Source organism: Berghia stephanieae, chromosome 1 (genome assembly GCF_034508935.2).
Source record: "Berghia stephanieae isolate SIO BIC M18660-M18661 chromosome 1, UCSD_Bste_1.3, whole genome shotgun sequence".
Lineage (NCBI taxonomy): Eukaryota > Metazoa > Mollusca > Gastropoda > Nudibranchia > Aeolidiidae > Berghia > Berghia stephanieae.
The window spans coordinates 76,688,213-76,705,837 of NC_088360.1; the positions used below are offsets into that span (position 1 = coordinate 76,688,213).

The 17,625-nt window shown below is 34.0% G+C and overlaps 1 protein-coding gene across 2 annotated transcripts; it reads left to right on the plus strand.

Moving 5' to 3' along the window:
- Window positions 1-211: 211 nt before the first annotated feature.
- Window positions 212-15,684, plus strand: LOC144957463 (ras-related protein Rab-13-like). Of its 2 annotated transcripts, none has more exons than XM_078888747.1 (7): window positions 212-320; window positions 3,167-3,292; window positions 5,072-5,193; window positions 6,024-6,101; window positions 6,815-6,904; window positions 9,284-9,349; window positions 10,309-10,590. In XM_078888747.1, the coding sequence occupies exons 1-7, from the start codon at window positions 290-292 to the stop codon at window positions 10,453-10,455; spliced, it is 660 nt and encodes a 219-aa protein (XP_078744873.1). In that variant the 5' UTR covers window positions 212-289; the 3' UTR covers window positions 10,456-10,590. The 2 variants fall into 2 exon arrangements, with proteins under 2 accessions (XP_078744873.1, XP_078744882.1); XM_078888756.1 differs by lacking the exon at window positions 212-320 and adding an exon at window positions 693-821 and having other exon boundaries at window positions 10,309-15,684.
- The last annotated feature ends 1,941 nt before the right edge of the window (window positions 15,685-17,625 follow it).

The window sequence follows — 17,625 nt, forward strand, 5'->3', positions numbered from 1 at the left end:
GGGTTCGTTATTGCAGGTAGGTACACCTGTACATGTTTCGGCCTATTTTCTGGTCCGTCATATTACTAACAAGGGAAGTAACAACTTAATACATGTTGCAATTCAAAGTATATAATGAGTAGTCTCTCTTGAAATGAGGCGATCAAAAATCCAAAGAAAAAAAAGTTATCCATCCAGTTCCGGTCCTATACATGCCAGTTTGCTTTTTTTGGTACCAAATCTACCCAAGAGACTTGTATCAGCTTAGTTAAATCAAGGAATTCGTTTAATTCTATGAGTTAAATACAACATGATAATGCATTTACATATTATTATGAAAGGTGGCTTATCGTATCTCTGTTATGAATCTTTATTTACTCTCTATTTTTTATTTCCGAGATTTCTCATTTATTATCCTTTACATTTTATTCAACTTTCAAGGATTATAACATTTTAGCATTGCTATGAAATTATTCTGAGGTCAATCAAATTGTGAAATTCTTTGTAATACGCATCAAAAGACGCTCAATGAAGTACTTTTTTAATCCATTAAACTTGCTGAAAACAGTGAAAAATAACGTATACTATTTATTTTAATAATGTTAAAACCATGTGACCAGCTTGACATAATCTCGAATATTTTTACGAAGGTGTTTGGCATTTTTCAAACGAATGTGCTTTTGGTAACTCCTAGATAGAAAAACTCTCAACTCTCAACTTCTTGTTGCAAACTGGAATGTAAACAAAGAATAAACAGCGCTCCTAAGTCTTAGCTTATTCAACTTTTCCATATTTCATCCATGAATGCTCTAGGTTATAAACAATACGTATGCATCCGTCAGGTAGATTATTATTATTTTTATTTTTTGTTGTCGTTTTTTCAATTTCAATCAATCATCACTTCTGTAAAAAAATAATTATATCTTGGCAGGTGGCTTGCGCCTAGCCTAACAGAACATAAACTTTCTCAACTTCAACTTGCCTTGCACCTTTGTTATTTCATCTTCTTTCGATTCAATATTTTCAAAACGCTTTCATGTAATTTCTGTCCAATAAACGTCGAGTCAAGTCTATGTCCGCATGGGCCACAGAGATAACATTCTAGAACATTGTGTAAAGACAAAAAGAGGCCTTCCGCACATTCCTCATCCTCGAGCAAGGGCAAGAGGAACAACCGAAATATACCGTTAACTTTAACGGTTATGCCTAAAAGTAAAATAAAAATTAAAGCTTAATACCTTAAACTAACCCATTATAGGAACAACAAAACGTTCAGGACTGTTATTACTATCTACGATCTATAATAGAAAAAAGAAAAAATAAATAAACGAAAAAAAAAAACGTGGGGACTCGAGCTAACCCTAATATTACAGTCCAAGTCCAAGCCAGTTTATTGGGATGGCTCAGTTCCGAACAAAACATCCCAATTAAGCGACGGGCATGAAATTGAGCAGTTTTTTTTCAGATTTACCATTGTCCAGTCTGCATTTTCCAGACTTGTGACTAGTGACTGGCAATACAAGAATTAAGTTTAAGCGGCGTCCCCAATACCAACTTGGGCTGTGGTACTAATAGATTAAAAAAAAAAAAAAAACAACCCCACTAGGACTGCTCTCACTGCCTTTCAATACAATGGCAGCAGAGAACCAAAAGCAATGGTCATATATTAGGAAATTTTAAACTTTTACCAATCAAGCAAGTTTGTTCTACTATACAGCTTTGAAAATACTACTAAAAATTGACAATTTTGATAAATAAACGTCTGACAAAAGATTCACAGTTAAAATAAAGTAAAGCTACTTTGAGGAACGTTCAAGTCTCCCTTTAAAAGAAATAAAAGTCATGAAAAAAAATCCAATGGCAAATAGTCGGAATGAATAGCCTAGCCTAGTGCCTCTCCAGTCCTTAGCCTCAGCCTCAATCAAACTCAACTCATTCCAGGAACCAGAAAGAAATGCTGTATTGAATACACCATTGGCGTCGATTATGTGATCCAGTGGTATGACATTCACTTCGGATCAGAAGGTCCTGGGTCAGAGTCAGAGGCCTGCCCTGATCCTTGCATAGTTAAGTCCTTAGAAAAGGATCTTTACTTAATATCTCATCATACTCAGGTGTAAAATGAGAACATAGCCATTAACAGCATTGTCCTTGAAAAAATTGTAATATCCCCCAATGGGCATCATGTCTCATCCTGCATATTAATTGTTGCTGTTGGCCAGGGATGCCTTGTAAAAGTAGAAACACTTTGTGCACATTTAATGGATATTGAGCTAAAAAAGCTCGTTTTTATTTTTTTTTATTTTTTTATGACTAGATTTCCTTAATTCGATGTTAGTGACCTCTTTTGCACTCATGTCAATTTCCATGTGCTCCTAGTAAGCCTATCTGCCAACCTATTTTCTCAGCTCATTTGTATACTTAAATAAGTAATTTAAATTATCATTTGTTAACATGAGAGAACTTTTTTTTTAGCTTTAATTTTGGTTTTACGATCCCTGAGTTACAGAGTATATCATCACTATTATGCATTAACAGGAAAGCTCAGTCTGACTAAGTCTATGTGTATGAAGGAAAAAAAAATCATTATGAAAATATGCATCAGAAGAAAATGCTTTTTTACTTTTTATAAGTTTCAAAATCTTGAAATATCCATGCTTTTTAAGCAGGGAGGTACATATTGTGTCTTCTATCCCCTTATATCTGTTTCCCAACATGCTTTCTGTCTTTGTCTTGGAATGAGATTACTTGGTTTTGTTCTGGCCCTGGCTGGGAGGGAAACAGTCAAATGCATAGTTGTTTTGGGAGATGATATTCTTTTCCTTGTAAATCATCTCTCTGTTATGTATTGTTATATTTGTTATTTTAAATGTATAATGTAAGCATTTGAGTGTATTCCTCTTTGTTGGATTTTGTGCTCGTGTCCGGATGAGACTTATAAGTGATCTCAAACTAAGTACATTGGTGGTATGCTCTTGGAATATACATCTGATCCCTATTTGGTCCCAGTTCCCCTTTGTCTTACTTTCTCTTGGCTGCTTTAATTGTAATTCTAGAACTTTTTACTATCCCATTTTCTTCCTTTTTACTGGCGCTGATATAACCTAAATGTGTTGCAAGCGCCGTAAAACCCTTAAAAACAAAAACAAAACAAACATGATTTTTTAAAAACTTTATTCTTCTACAGTGATGGCAAAGCAATATGATTCATTGCTTCGCATTCTTCTAATTGGGGACACTGGAGTTGGAAAAACATGCCTTATATGTCAGTATGCCTGCAAAGAATTTCATACAAATCACATTACAACCATCGGTAAGTATTTCAACAAATCAAGCCATTTTCTTATTATGTAATCTACAGACCATTACTTTTTGGTTCCTATTTGAAAAAATATAAATTATGATTATATATCTATTTAAGTGCCTGATATAAATTTTTTTAAAATAATTTTCATCTTAACTTTTACTTTTATTAAAAGCCCAACATTGTCTCATCTATATCCCATGCCACTTGTTTAGAAAATGTCTCAAAAACGTTGTAACAAGACCTATAATCTCAATTGTAATGGACTCTGAAAAAGTAAATGAATTTTTACTCTCATCTAAATGTTAGATTAAGATTGTCAGCAACTAAAAACAAATTAAAAAAAAAAAAAGCTTTATGAGAACACCTATGAGATGGACAGCTAGGTTTACCACAAACTTAAGAGCGGCTCTGTGGTCATGTGGAATGACACTCGCTTTCGGACCAGAAGGTCCTGGGTTTGAGCCTCTCTCAGCGCATAGTTGAGTCCTTGGAAAATGCTCTTTATTCACATTATCTCACAATTCTCAGGTGTAAAATGAGTACCTGGTTGTTAACAGCATTGTCTCAGTCGGAAAAAAAATTGTAATATCTCCTAACGGGATCATGTCTTGTTCTATATGTTTTGTCTTGCTGTTGGTCAGGGACCCTTTGTAAAGCACTTTGAGCAAGTTTAGTCGATATTATGCTCTATAAAAGCTCAATGAAAATTTTTTTGTTTTTTGTTTGTTTGTTTTTAAAAGACATTCGACAGAAATCAATCAACTGCAATGTGAAAAGCTCTCCAAGTACTTCAAAGATGCATGATGAGGAAATCATAAGAATTATAAATATGCATTTGTCAGTGGCACTTCCTTAATCTAAAGAAACCCCAAACAAAATCTATATTACAAGTAACCATCACAATTGCAAACTTGCACACGTGGAGATTGATGCATACAATATAAATATAATACAGCCTGTTTCCCCCTTATTATTTAAGACTAGAAGAATTTATAAATTCCCAAACAATGCAGTCAACAGTTGTTCACCACTATTATTGTCTTCATTGTATGAATGAATAGCATAACTGAGTCAACCTTTTTTTTTTTTGCATCGAAAATTTGCATATTGTGCAGGTTTGCCATTTGCATCTAAATTTATTGCTTTGGCTTGGAACATGCCAATTGGGTATGGACTAAAGCTGGGTGGGTCAAGGTAAGAAATTCAGGTTGATGTGCATATCCATTTTTATTTTAACATAACTTAACTTAATAACTTGAGCTTTTATATAGTGCAATATCCACTAAACGTGCTGAAAGCGTTTTATTTCGAGAACTATAAATTATAAAGCGTCACAACATTTGGGTAATTTGTTTAGAGATCTGATCCTTCCTGAATACATGCTGCGTGAATATGCAACTGCAATGAGTAGTAACTAATGCACTTTTTCTGTGGCCTTGCTACAACTATAAAGATAAGTATGAAATATGAACATTTATATAGCGTACTTCCACGGATTTACCATGCTCAATGCGTTTCAGAATGTTTAATTTATTCCCCCAGCATGCCATATCGAACCATATTTCCAATCACCTGTTGACGTCCTTTTTGTACTGGATGCATATTTTTTTGTGAAATAATGTGGTTATGATATTTTGATGAATGAGAGGAAAGGTAAAAATATCTGTATATCATGTTTCAAATCAGTACTATGGTTGTTTTAGAACATTATTTTTTTCATTTGGAAAAAAGGTCGTTGTTTACAAATTCTTTTTCTTTTTTTTTTTCTTCTGACTTTTCACACAGGTGTTGATTTCAAAATGAAAACTTTGGAAGTTGATGGAAGGATAGTAAAAATGCAAATTTGGGATACTGCAGGCCAGGAGCGTTTTGAAGCCATCACCAAACAGTTTTACACAAGGGCTCAGGTAAAATTTATCATCACTTTTGCTAACTTGAAACAGTGCAGATGGTTTTCCTCGGATCTGCGGAAATCTGCGATTTTGGAACCAGAAATGGAATTTCCTCCTATTAAAAAATTTCATTTCCAGTAGTGAGAAACTTGATGTGTGGTTGAACAAATGTGTGCAGTGTCTCCTTCTCCAGAAGTTAGCGAGAGTATCAATGATAGTTTATCATTGCAATTGCTCTAAAGGTGGGGGTTAGTACAGTAAAAATGGGGCTTAAAGGCAATCATTCAAAATTTTCCTTCTTTTTTACTCTTTGTTACCACCAACACTGTTGAAAGGACTATGAATTATATAATTCAATATGAACATTATTGACATTCTCTGGATGATTTGCATCATTGTGAGCATCAACCACTTATAACTACAACAATTGCTTAAATGTAAATTATACTCAATAGACTTCATTCTCTTCCTTTTTATTAAGGAAAATGTAAAACCTGTCTACAACAGTCACTTAAGATAACATAGAAAAGTGACTATGACAGATAGCTTCTTTGAGATTAGAAAAAATTATGCAAGGTTTCACATTGCTGTGAACTTAATACAGGTGACCTTTAAGTAAGGCAGGCTTGACCGTCCTATCCCAAAATTAAGTTTTTGTATATTTAAAAAAAAAGATTAATGTGTATTATTAAATTTTAAAGCTGTGCTCTCTCAGAATTCTTATCTTACTGTTTGAGTCTATATAATTTGCTTTGGTTTAATTCATTACTTTTCCTTTTTATACAACATATAGTCAAGATAAACTGATAACTGATATTTATCGTATTTACGAAAAATTTTCACAGGGTTGTGTGCTGGTTTATGACATCTGTTCCAGATCTTCTTTTGAATCTTTGGCCAAGTGGTTACTTTATGTGAAACAGGTAATGGTAGTTTGTTTTTATTGTAGTATTACATTTTAGGAAGTGTGTATCCCAGAGAAATGTGTACTATTTATATTTCCTCCTTTGATATTAAAGTGATAGCATTACACTCATTTCCTGTATATAGAGTGTAATTGAAGTGTTTATTCTCTAGGCAAAGGTCTTGCTAATTTTGATGAAGAGTCTGTCTTTACCACATAGTCCTAACAGTTAAAGTTTTGTCAATCTACAATTCATTATCAGATAATAGATTTAGCCCTTCCTCTTCTTGTTGTTCTCTGTGTTTTTAAATCAGTATTGTTTCGTTATCTCTGAACATGAGTAGTCTCTGGTTCAGAAGCTTGCAATGTATTCAATTAAAGACATTAAGTGATAATTGACTGTATTTTTTTCAGTCATCCTTGTGCAGGTTGCTGTACAAATGCATGTTTCCAAATTTGGAATGTTTGCTCTGAGAGAGGTAATGTGTGTTAAGCGCCTTACCCAAGGACACAATGGCTATATGAGCCTGTAGGTCTAGAGCAACAGCTCTTGAATGTGGATTTGAAGTGCCATTGATTTGAGTCCCTTAAATAAATGAAGAGGGAAATTTTGAGGACATCAAAACTATCATCTATTGCCAGTAATGATGATGGTGATAGGTAGCTGGTAATTTGATTGTCATGATGTTATATTGTATACTGACTATTGTTTTACACATTTAAACTCCACAGTTTACTAAAAAAAACACAGCTATCATTATGATCGGTAATAAGTGTGACTTGGGGGAGAAGAGACAAGTTCCAATGGCTACAGCTCAACAGGTAAAAAAATGTTTTTAAGGTTTTGACTACAGATTTTAGACACTACTTTGATTGTCTGAATATCATACATATCAAAATTGTACCATGAATGCAATTACCCATAACGTTAAGGAAAGTTGGCAACCTCAGTTGGTTGGATTTCCAACCATTCTATACTCATACTAGCTGTTTTATCCTCTTATTTTTGTCATTCTATTTAGCCTTGTGTCTTGTTCTGGAATGAGACAATTGAATTTCTCACAGACCCTGCCTGGTGCATTCTATCTTTGTGAGATGATCCCCCTGCTGCCGTTGAAAATCATGTCTTTATAGTTTATCATTATCTTAATATTTTTCACCAAGCATTTCAGAAATGTTCTTTATCCGGATATTCTATATTTGTTTATTGGTGTGACTTCTAGATGCATAGGTAAATAACTCCTGGATTTACTTCTATTCTCTGTTTGTAATAGTCGCCTTGTCTTTTTCCTCACAGTGGTTTACCAGCGGATCACTTAGTTGAGATGCTAGGTCAAGAGGTCACTACTCTCCTTCTCTTTACCTGCGCTCTGGTATGGCACGTGCCTGCAGTCAGTGAAGCGAGTAGTCTAATTGGTCTGATAAATAATGGCATAGCCAAGTGACAATTATCTTAAATGTAAACCCATATCACTCATGTTATAGATTGAAATCCCCCTCACACAGTGGACTAAATATCATAGATATCATCAGTATATTTCTTTCTCAGGAAGACAGCAAAGTAGACTCACATTTTCACTACATTTATCATTTAAATCAAATATTTCTGGAATCCCTACAACAACAATCAGACGTTGCAGTTTATTATTATTCCCACTAGTACATAGTACAAACTGTCTACTTTCTGTTGCACTAATGTTAATTCAGTTCAACAAATATGTAACAAGTGTAGGGGTGGGGTATCAAATTTCACTGGGAATATCTAGCAGTCTATGAGATGTCCATGCTATCGTGGGTGATGAATTTGGACCAGTTACACAATGTAAACAATGTCATAATCATTTCCTGGACTCCCACTGACCATGGAACACTCTACAACACCAATTCTACAGTTTTATCATTAAACGTTCCCACGAATATGGTAAAGGAGTGAAGAAGTCATACTTATTGTAGTACAGGAATATATATATACACTCTGCAAGTAGCCCTACAATAATAGTTCTTAAATACACATCTGTTACTGATTTAAGAAATATGAAATGAATAGGTTTGTTTCATTCATGTCTCTGTTGATTGTTGTGGGAAGGTTTTATTGACCGGCTGCACTACTTGTACAATGTGAATATTGTCTGAATGTCTCTTAATTCCAAGGAGGGGCCACTGTTATTTTCTCTATCTTGGCTATGTTTGAGTAACCCCCCCCCCCCCCCTCCGCCCTCTTCTTATTTTCCCCAGTCAAATTGCCTTTGTGGAATACTATCTGTACTAACTGTTGATGTTATATCGTTGTTGTCAGTGATATGAACTAGGTGTAGTGTGACTGTGATGCATTTCTCTTAGCCTGTCTTTTACGTTTGTATGTGTGTATATATGCAGGATGTATGTGTGTATGTATGCATGTTTGTGTGTGTGTGTGTGTGTGAGAGAGAGAGAGAGAGAAGGGGAGAGAGAGAGAGAGAGAGAGAGAGAGATGCCTTTTTCTACCATATTCATTGCTTCTATTATCTACTACGCCACTGTGATGGTGTTGTTGTTTGGTGTAATGACGATGGTTTTGTTTCTATTTGTAATAGTGAAGTAAAACCTACACACAATATATATTGCTTTATATGTTCTTCAGGAGTGTGTTAAATTGTTTAATCAACTTATCTCCATATCTTTTAAATACAATACAAAATACAAATAAAGAGAAACATACCAGATGTCCAGCCCATTACATTTATGACCATTAAAAACGTTGTTAAAATGTGTTGAATCAGAAAATGAATGTTTTACTGTGTGTAATAATATTAAGACTGGACAAAGCATTAATTAGTTTCGGAATCCAACGTCTGATTTTAAAGATTTTAATTTTTTATTGTCCGCAAAACAACAAAAATATTTTAAAATAGCAGGGTTCCAGCAGTATAACTAAGTGATCCGATTTTATGAAGAAATAAACAGCAGTGTCCTTCTTGAGTGATCTTAAGCTTATTTTAACTCTACTCATTATATTTTGCCTGAACCCATCAGGCCCTTTTAAGTCATGTTAAAATGGTCTGAAAATGTCGTGAGTGTTGTGAAACTCTTTAAAATAAACCTAGTCTGTGATAAGACAAATATTCATGTTGCTATATATTTAAGCAAGTGAAATGTTTGATGTTATTCTTATGAAACACATTTTCAATGTCTAATCTGTTTTCATTTTATTTTATTTTACAGTTTGCCTCAGAAAATGGTGTTTTGTTTTATGAATGCAGTGCAAAAGCATCTATAAATCTAGAGAAGGTAATTTGTTTATATATATTATCATTTTTCCTCTATGATCTAGTGGTATGACACTCGAGTTCTGACCTGTGAGTCCCAGGTTGGAGTCCTGTTGTGGGTGGCTTGAAGTTGAGTCCATGTAAAAAAAGGCTTGTTACTCACCATACTCTGGTGTAAAATGAACAACCAATGTTAAAAAAAGGCAATAGCAACTCACATCCATCATGTCCCATCCTATGTATTGCTGTTGACTTAAGATCCTTTATAAAGTGCTTTGGGCAAATTTAGTATATATTGTGATATATAAAATCTCATGTTTCAATGACTTGACAGAAGTTATGAGAATGATCTTGTATATAAATTCAAAGCATTTGAACCTGATTTGGTTGATCGATCATTTGTAACAACCTATAGCCAAATGTGGAGGAAAATGGTTTCATATAAACCTGTAGAATTAGATCGAAACTGCTGCATGATGCGATTTCATACCAAGACTCAATTTATGTCATTTTATACCACTTGAAAACAAAATAGTTCTCCACAGATGATAATGATAATGACATTATGTAAGATACTGAGAGTAAGGTAGGTCAGACCCATAAGAGTATTGATATTAAAACAACTGATCATAGTACTTTAATTTACTTAAGCCTCATGATTCCTTATGGAACATAGGGCCGCAAGATCATATTACAGCTGAACCATAAAAACTTGCAGTCAGACTGACGAAATGTTAGTACATATAAGAAAATAGTAAAAGTCACTTTCTATAATGGTGTGGCAAAACTACTTTCTTTTACTACAGTATTGCCTACCAAAATAGCTGTCCTAACGATGACCAATACACTTTTTTACACTACTACTGGGCATAGGATATCATCCCTTTTCAGAGTGAAAGAATGAACTTGAAAATCAATATGGTTTGATTATACATAATTCAAATAGATCAGCCTAACATTTGTTTTTCTCTTTTAAACCAGCCATTTCAAGATTTATGCAGAGTGATTTTCAATAAGGATTCACAGAGGCTTGTAACAAATGAACCCAGTGTTTCAGTGGACCTTCAATCATTTCCCTCAGGTGAACAAGGTTCTACGCAGGAGAAGAAAAACTGGAATTGTTGTTAGTTAATTTGTTTTTATTATTAATGGAGGTTTTTTTGTACGACCAATCTCACAACTTTACAATAATGTAAAAGGTTAAACCATGGCTCAATTTTATGTAATTATTTTGTGTTGTCAAAAGTTACAATTTTTCTCATTATTTCACTTATATTAGTTATAAGTTATTTTACTCATGTTAGTTATAAGATTGCTGTGATAAGGGTTTGAAATCAACATTTTAAAATTCCTTTTATAAACAGTAAACCGCTCTTTTTACAGTCAGCTAAACCAATGTAGTCTTTTGTTTTATGATGACTTTTGTCAAGAAATTAATACTTTTTTGTGTGTGTGCAACAAGTTAACCAGCAATATGTTTTATGACATTCATGTCGTTTTGTAACATGTCATTTTTAAAAAGTTTTTATCCAGTCTCTCCTATTAAAATTTTCTTAAACAAAATGCAGCCAGGAAAAATATGTGACCTACCTCAATTTGTTGTTATGTTGGGACGATTCAGTCACAGGAAATTGAGTTCAAAATATAAATGATCGGAACAACATAATTTATGGGGGGTTCCTCCTTGTAGAGGTATGGTCTGGGACTCGTAACTGGACCTAAATTAGGTCTGAAGTTTTTGGCTGATGTCATGTCCTCAAAAAAAATATTTTTCACATATTTTGCATGTCCTGTTGGCGATGGATTTAAAAGTTAGAGGTCCTCTGATCATCATCATATCGTTTCACACTAGTGCTCAATCCATTTCATAGACTCTGTGCTGCAGGTTCTTAAGTCAGTTTGAGTGCATGTCCATCCCAAGCTACATACCAAGAGAATGTATTCCATAGTCTGCATTGGGTTCCATACATACACTGACTCTTGTGGAAAGTCGCCACTGTAACATGTTCTGCCTGGTCTTCCCCGCTTTAGTTCTTGCCCAGTTGAGTGTCAACAAAACTCTTCTGGATAATTTTGTTCCACATTGGAGGTTTTCCGTCAGGCTGTGGATGGCGTCATTATTGTAGCTGTCCCATTCTCTCCAGGTATGGACTCTGTACGTGGCTGCACGCTTGGGATGAATACTCTCAGATAGCATAAAACTAGTCTTTGATTTTAGTCTTTTGATTGGGATGGCATGGTCACAGAGAGGGTGTATGAGTACACTTTCTGGTTTGTATTTTTGTATTTTAGTGTGTGTTTCCCTCCGGATATGTGGCGATGCTATTCCTGCAAGCCTATAAACTGGTGAAAAACAGCATTGCCTTGACAAGCAGCTTGTCTTGTCTTGTCCTATGTTTTAAATGTATGTTGTCCCATCATGGGGGGGGGGGGGGGTGCTTTGTGTATGGTGTCTCCTGTGAATAAGCAATTTATTCACCTCATTGAATTCATATTTATTTGAATCAGTATTTAAATTATAATGCTCTCCAGACATAATTTCAAATTAAGATGCTTGGTCCATGAAAGTGCTAAATAAAGCATTGGTTCATTATATAATTATGCTGCTTGAAAAGAAAGGAAGAGGCAGAATAAACTAAGATTAGTAATCACATGATTCTTTTAATGAAACTACAGATATAGATGAAACAAAATTGGCATCACTCAGCTCTTTGTTATTGTTTTATACAGCCATTTTAATGATTAGTTCTCACAAATTCTATCAATCAGAAAATATACATTCGAGGTTACACATAGTTTTGTGTGTTGGTACTCAGCTGGTGAATTCGTGAGTATTTTACCTAAATGCATAGAATCAATTCATAGTTTGTTTTTTTTAGAGCTGGAGTTTATCCAGGTTTTTACAACAGACAGTTAAAACCACTTGCTACACTGAGCCAGTCAACTATCCATCAGTGCCGAGTACTCTTCCATTCAAAGCCATCGGATTCCCCAAAATACCAATGAAAAGGTGAGGATGGAAAGGTTTCAATTGGGAACACTACAGGCAATGGATGTTTCGGCTATAAACCCTTCATCAGTAAAACAATAAACAAAGGAACGTTGAAAAAAAAATAAAACAAAATGCAAGAGTTGTAGTGTCTGTATTCTTTGATGCTATGAATGAAATTTTTGCGTGGCACATTTATTTGTAAATTGTTTTGCTAACAAAGGGTCTTACTCAAAACATCCATTGTTCCCATCCGAAGTTTTTCCATTTTCACCTTTTCGTTAGTATTTTTACGATCCCAGGCTTCAGGCAGGCTCTACCACTCTCCACTTTTCCCAAAATAATTAAGCAACATAGATAATTATGTGGTGGTTAGAAAACCTTTTTTTTTTAAATCATTTTTCTTTTTACTGATTTAACTATAATTAATTGCTTCTATATTTTGTTGGGTACAAAGCCAGTTACATCGAATCTCTGTCATGTTTTGTATCACTTCAGCTGTATACGTTCTTCAAATTCATGAAAAATTTTGTCAAGAATATCAATTGATTTTTACAGATGATAATTGAACAATATGGAACGATGGAACGAAATCATGTCATATTATAATGCTGGTCACTATCATTATAATAGTTATCATTTCCAATTTATTGGATTTTTTTTTCTTCTAAAACGCCTATTTTGTCCTGGACGAAAAATATACTTGAAGTTCCGGGTCAAAACTTTTTTCTTGAAATATATATAGTAAAAACTATCCTCAAATTCTTTTACTTTTGAGACTCTGTTGTTCTATTTTTTTTTTTCTGCTACCCAGACTGATATTCATTTAATAACTATTTGTATATTTCCTTATGTGCCTTCTCTTTCAATGACAAAATATCTTTTTTCATTTTTGTTGGAAACTTTTAAACTCACATATAACCCCCAATTTGTCAAAAATTCTCATACTTGGGAGAGAATATGTGTGTTTGTGAGAGAGAGAGAATATGCGTGTGTGTGTGTGTGTGTGAGAGAGAGAGAGAAAATGTGTGTGTGTGTGTGTGTGTGTGTGAGAGAGAGAGAATGTGTGTGTGTGTGAGTTATATCAGAACAACAAATTATATCAGTTCCCAATATGCTACAGTACAACTTGTCAAGTTTGTGCTTATTTTTAAAATGTAAAGACACCCAATAGGCTGATGATGAAAAAGAGTCTTGTCCTTTTAAAATAAATTTGGATAATACCTGGTACTTAATGTACTGTGTGACAAACACCCCCCCCCCCCCCCCCCCCCCAAAAAAAAGACAGTGGACAGTTATGGTGGGAAACCCAATTTTTAATGCAACTCAACATGCCACATGTCTAGCCTATTACTATTACGCAAACAGTATAGAAATTTTAGTAGAAACATGATTATCGCCCATTTTTACAATATGCATAAAGATTAGAATGTGTAAAATGAGTTAATTTTTTAAAATTTTAAAACAAACTGACATTGTAAAGGTCAGACATTTTGAATCTCAATATGTATCAAAGAAATGCAAGTATAAAATGGTTACCTTTGAAAAACAAATGACAGATGGTGCATGTATTGTTAACAGTTAACAAAATAGTAATTATAACAAGCTTACAATTAAAAAGTGCCTTACAACGAAGTATCAAACACTATACAGAGACATGACATACACAATTTACATGCACATCACAAGCATATACCCATCCATGCACAGAAAAATAACATCATGCGAACACCACTTCCTACAGACACACAAGGTCACAACCAACACCATGTACTACTTACTACACTACTGCCGCTAACACAATCAGGATATAATATTTATCAAACATGTGAGATTAATTTGCAAACATGTTTTCATCAAATAAAATTTGGTCCGTTTGTGTAAATGGGCATTGTATGATGTATAAAAAAAGCCCATGAAATTTGCTAAAACGTTTTGCCCAAAGCTGCCCTATGATGTTGTGAAATTTCACAAGACTAAAACTGCCTAAGTTTTTAATGTATATCTTGGCCAGTTTGTATGTGTGTCACATGGTATAATGTGTGTGCAGTCTATCTGTATTTTTTTTTTTTTTAACCTTTGACTATATTTATTGAGTGTGCTTATTTTGATTCTACAGCTGATCTACTCTACTCTCATCTCATTTAATGTAGATAGTCCATACTGAGCCAAAGATTATGATTTGTTTTATTTTCTCACGATTCAATTTATTTCTTTTCATGTCCTTTTGATATTTGATAAGTCATGGTTGTAAGTTATAAAATATTTCAATGGTATATATTTATTTATATATTGTCTTGAGGATTTGTAAAGAATGTACTCATTGGTCTTTCATGATTAACTATCCATCCCATATTGTGGGAGAAAATTTGTAACTCTGATAAAAAGTTTACTGCAGCACAACAAATTTTTGGAGCACGTCAAGGCTTGCCCAAGTTATTAACCATTTCTATAAATTGAAAGACGAGAAATTATTGTTATTTGATTTTCGTAAATTCAAACTTAAATGATCTCTCAATTTGGCGTTTCCACAAAGGAACATTTACCTCTTGACTCTACTGTTGAGAATATAAAATCTATCAGCTGAAATTGACATCTTTGCTATAAAAAGTCTAATGCAATTTATCGATTTTGTTCCAATAGAATTACATCACCAACATTTTCTTAGGTTTTTAAATTTGAGAAATGTTTGTATTTGACTCAAAAATGTGTATTGAACAGAGAATAGAATGTGTTTGAGATTCTAGAAATGATAATTTAAGAGTTTAAAAATTATTGTGCCTCACTGCACATTGTACCCAGTCTCCAAAATAATGGGGAAATAAATATATATGATATATATTTATAGTTATGTTACATCACAAAAGAAAAATGTGCCTATATCTAACAATGACATTTGTACTTGCAATATGTTGAGATCCTAAAGGCTGATTCTTAATCAATGCTTGGATTAATGAGAATTTAAACGAAAGTTTTAGTTTGAATTCAAACTCATAATGTAGTCACAATCCTTTTTGTATAAACTTCGAACAACTTCAGACCATGATTTGTACCTGTTATTTGATGACTGCAAAACGCCATGTGAGCTAATTATCAAACAATTTATCAATTGTAAGATATTCATTTTGTACAACTTTGTCTTATGAATATTTTAGTTTTTGAGCGCTGGTGTACAGGGTGAAGGTGTCTTTTATATACAACATTATTCCACCAAATTTTTAGAAGTTATATATTTTTATTGTAATCTCTTCATATGATTTATATATTTTTTAATTTAATAACAACTATATTTTGCACCCTCCATTTCCACATCAATTATGTTTGATGAAAATTTTTATTTGATGAATAAATGACTGATCTTTAAAAAAGTGTACATTCTTTTCTTTTCTTTTCTTTTTTAAAAATATACAATAAAAAATAGTGGTGGGTAGGATCCCTCTTAAGGCGATGGAATATTGCCACCCCCATCTCCCGAGCCGATTGATTCTTCATCTCTCCACAGCCATACAACCTCTTCCATCCTCTCATGTTTATCCTTACCCTGTGACTTTGTGAACTTGATCTATGATGGATCATTTTTGTTTATCTTTGTCTTGTCATGAGGAAAACATGTTTTTTTTTTTTTTTTTTTCGTGAGCTTCGATCTTGTTTCAATGTAAATTGTCTCACCATTATTTCACAGCCAGCCATACGTATATTTTAGTATATGCCACAAAGTATTTACTGGCGCATTATGGTGGTAAGACCAATGACTTGGAAATGTTTTGAGTTGTTCTTGTCATTATACAAGGAGTTTAAGTTTGCTCTCTTCCACAAATATATACTGTCCTTTTTGGTAGTTTCTGGTACATTGCCTTTTGGACTCAATTAAAGAAAAAGTATCCTGGGATAACCTCGCCGCGAGTGATCAAGATTGGTCAGAAACAACCCAAGCTTATTTTTATCTCTTGTTTACAAATCAATGATTTGAGATGATCTGAATTCATGTTTGACGACAGAATGTTCCCATTTATTTCTCTCCAGTATCAACCCAGACGATTTCTTTACTACAATCTGCCAATACAAATGGTTGATGATTTGAACTTGTCTGACAAGGACTTCATGTCATTACCCGTTACTATCCTTTTTTTGTTTTTTGTCATGATACATATTTATTAGGATTGGGAGTTTTCAACCGATTAACCTTCGACAGATGGAATAAAAACCGCGTAAAAAAACCCAACAAATCAGTGTAGAGCAACCAATAAAGATGATCTTTTTTTGTGCTGCTGATGCTGGAAAAATCTCCATCTAAGCACTGTTAGATCTAAGCGCAGCCTTTAACACCATAGATCATTCCATATTAATTACATCTGAAGTATCAGGTAACAGAACACCTTAGAATGGTTTAAGTCTTACTTTGACGGACGTACACAATCAGTCCCGATAGACAACATAAAATCTAACCCATAAACATTAAATTATGGAGTACCCCAAGGTTCCGTTTTAGGCCTTCTCCTTTAAACTCTCTATACACAACCACTGGGAGGAATAATAAGAAAGCATGAGGCCATCTACCACGTGTACGCTGACGACACCCAGGTGTATAGCTTTGTTCATCCGTCTGATTTAGATTCGTTAATTTAAAACCTGGAAATTTGTATAGAAGTAGATGTGAAAAACTGGATGACAATAATTAGAGTCAATATGAAGAAAAAACGGAAGTTCTTTTTTGTGATCCTAAAAAATAAATAATAAAAGTGAGTATAAAAATATATTCCAATTGAAAACGAAAAAGTCCATTTTACTGACAGAGCTAGAAATCTGGGTGTTTACTTTGACTCTACCCTTTCTGTGTCTATGTGTTGAACTCATGACCTCAAGAGGTTGGGAGAGCGGTTCAAGAGATAGACACAATACTTGATACCCCCTTTTTTTTTTGAGTGGTAGATGGCTACGACTTAAGCGCGACCCTCTCGAGGCCATGCGGAGTTGTAACAGTTATGGTAGTGGGTTCGAGCCCCCATCGCCGCGAAGTTTTTATTCTCTATTGTCTTCTGGCACTTTCCTACTCATTTCATTTCTTGTTATCATCAACATAAGTGCCTGCTCCACTCACTTTTCTGAATCCCTGTCATTACCAATCCAATGCGAGCAATCAATCTTGTAAAGCATCGGGTTGCCCAACACCGAGTTGTGAATAAAATGATAAATGTTTTGTGATTTGGGTTACCATTTGGTTTCTTGCACCCCGCATTGCCTACTTACTTTCTTACTTACTAACTTACTTACTTTATCCTCTGTGGTGTTTCATTAACACTTAAGGCGAG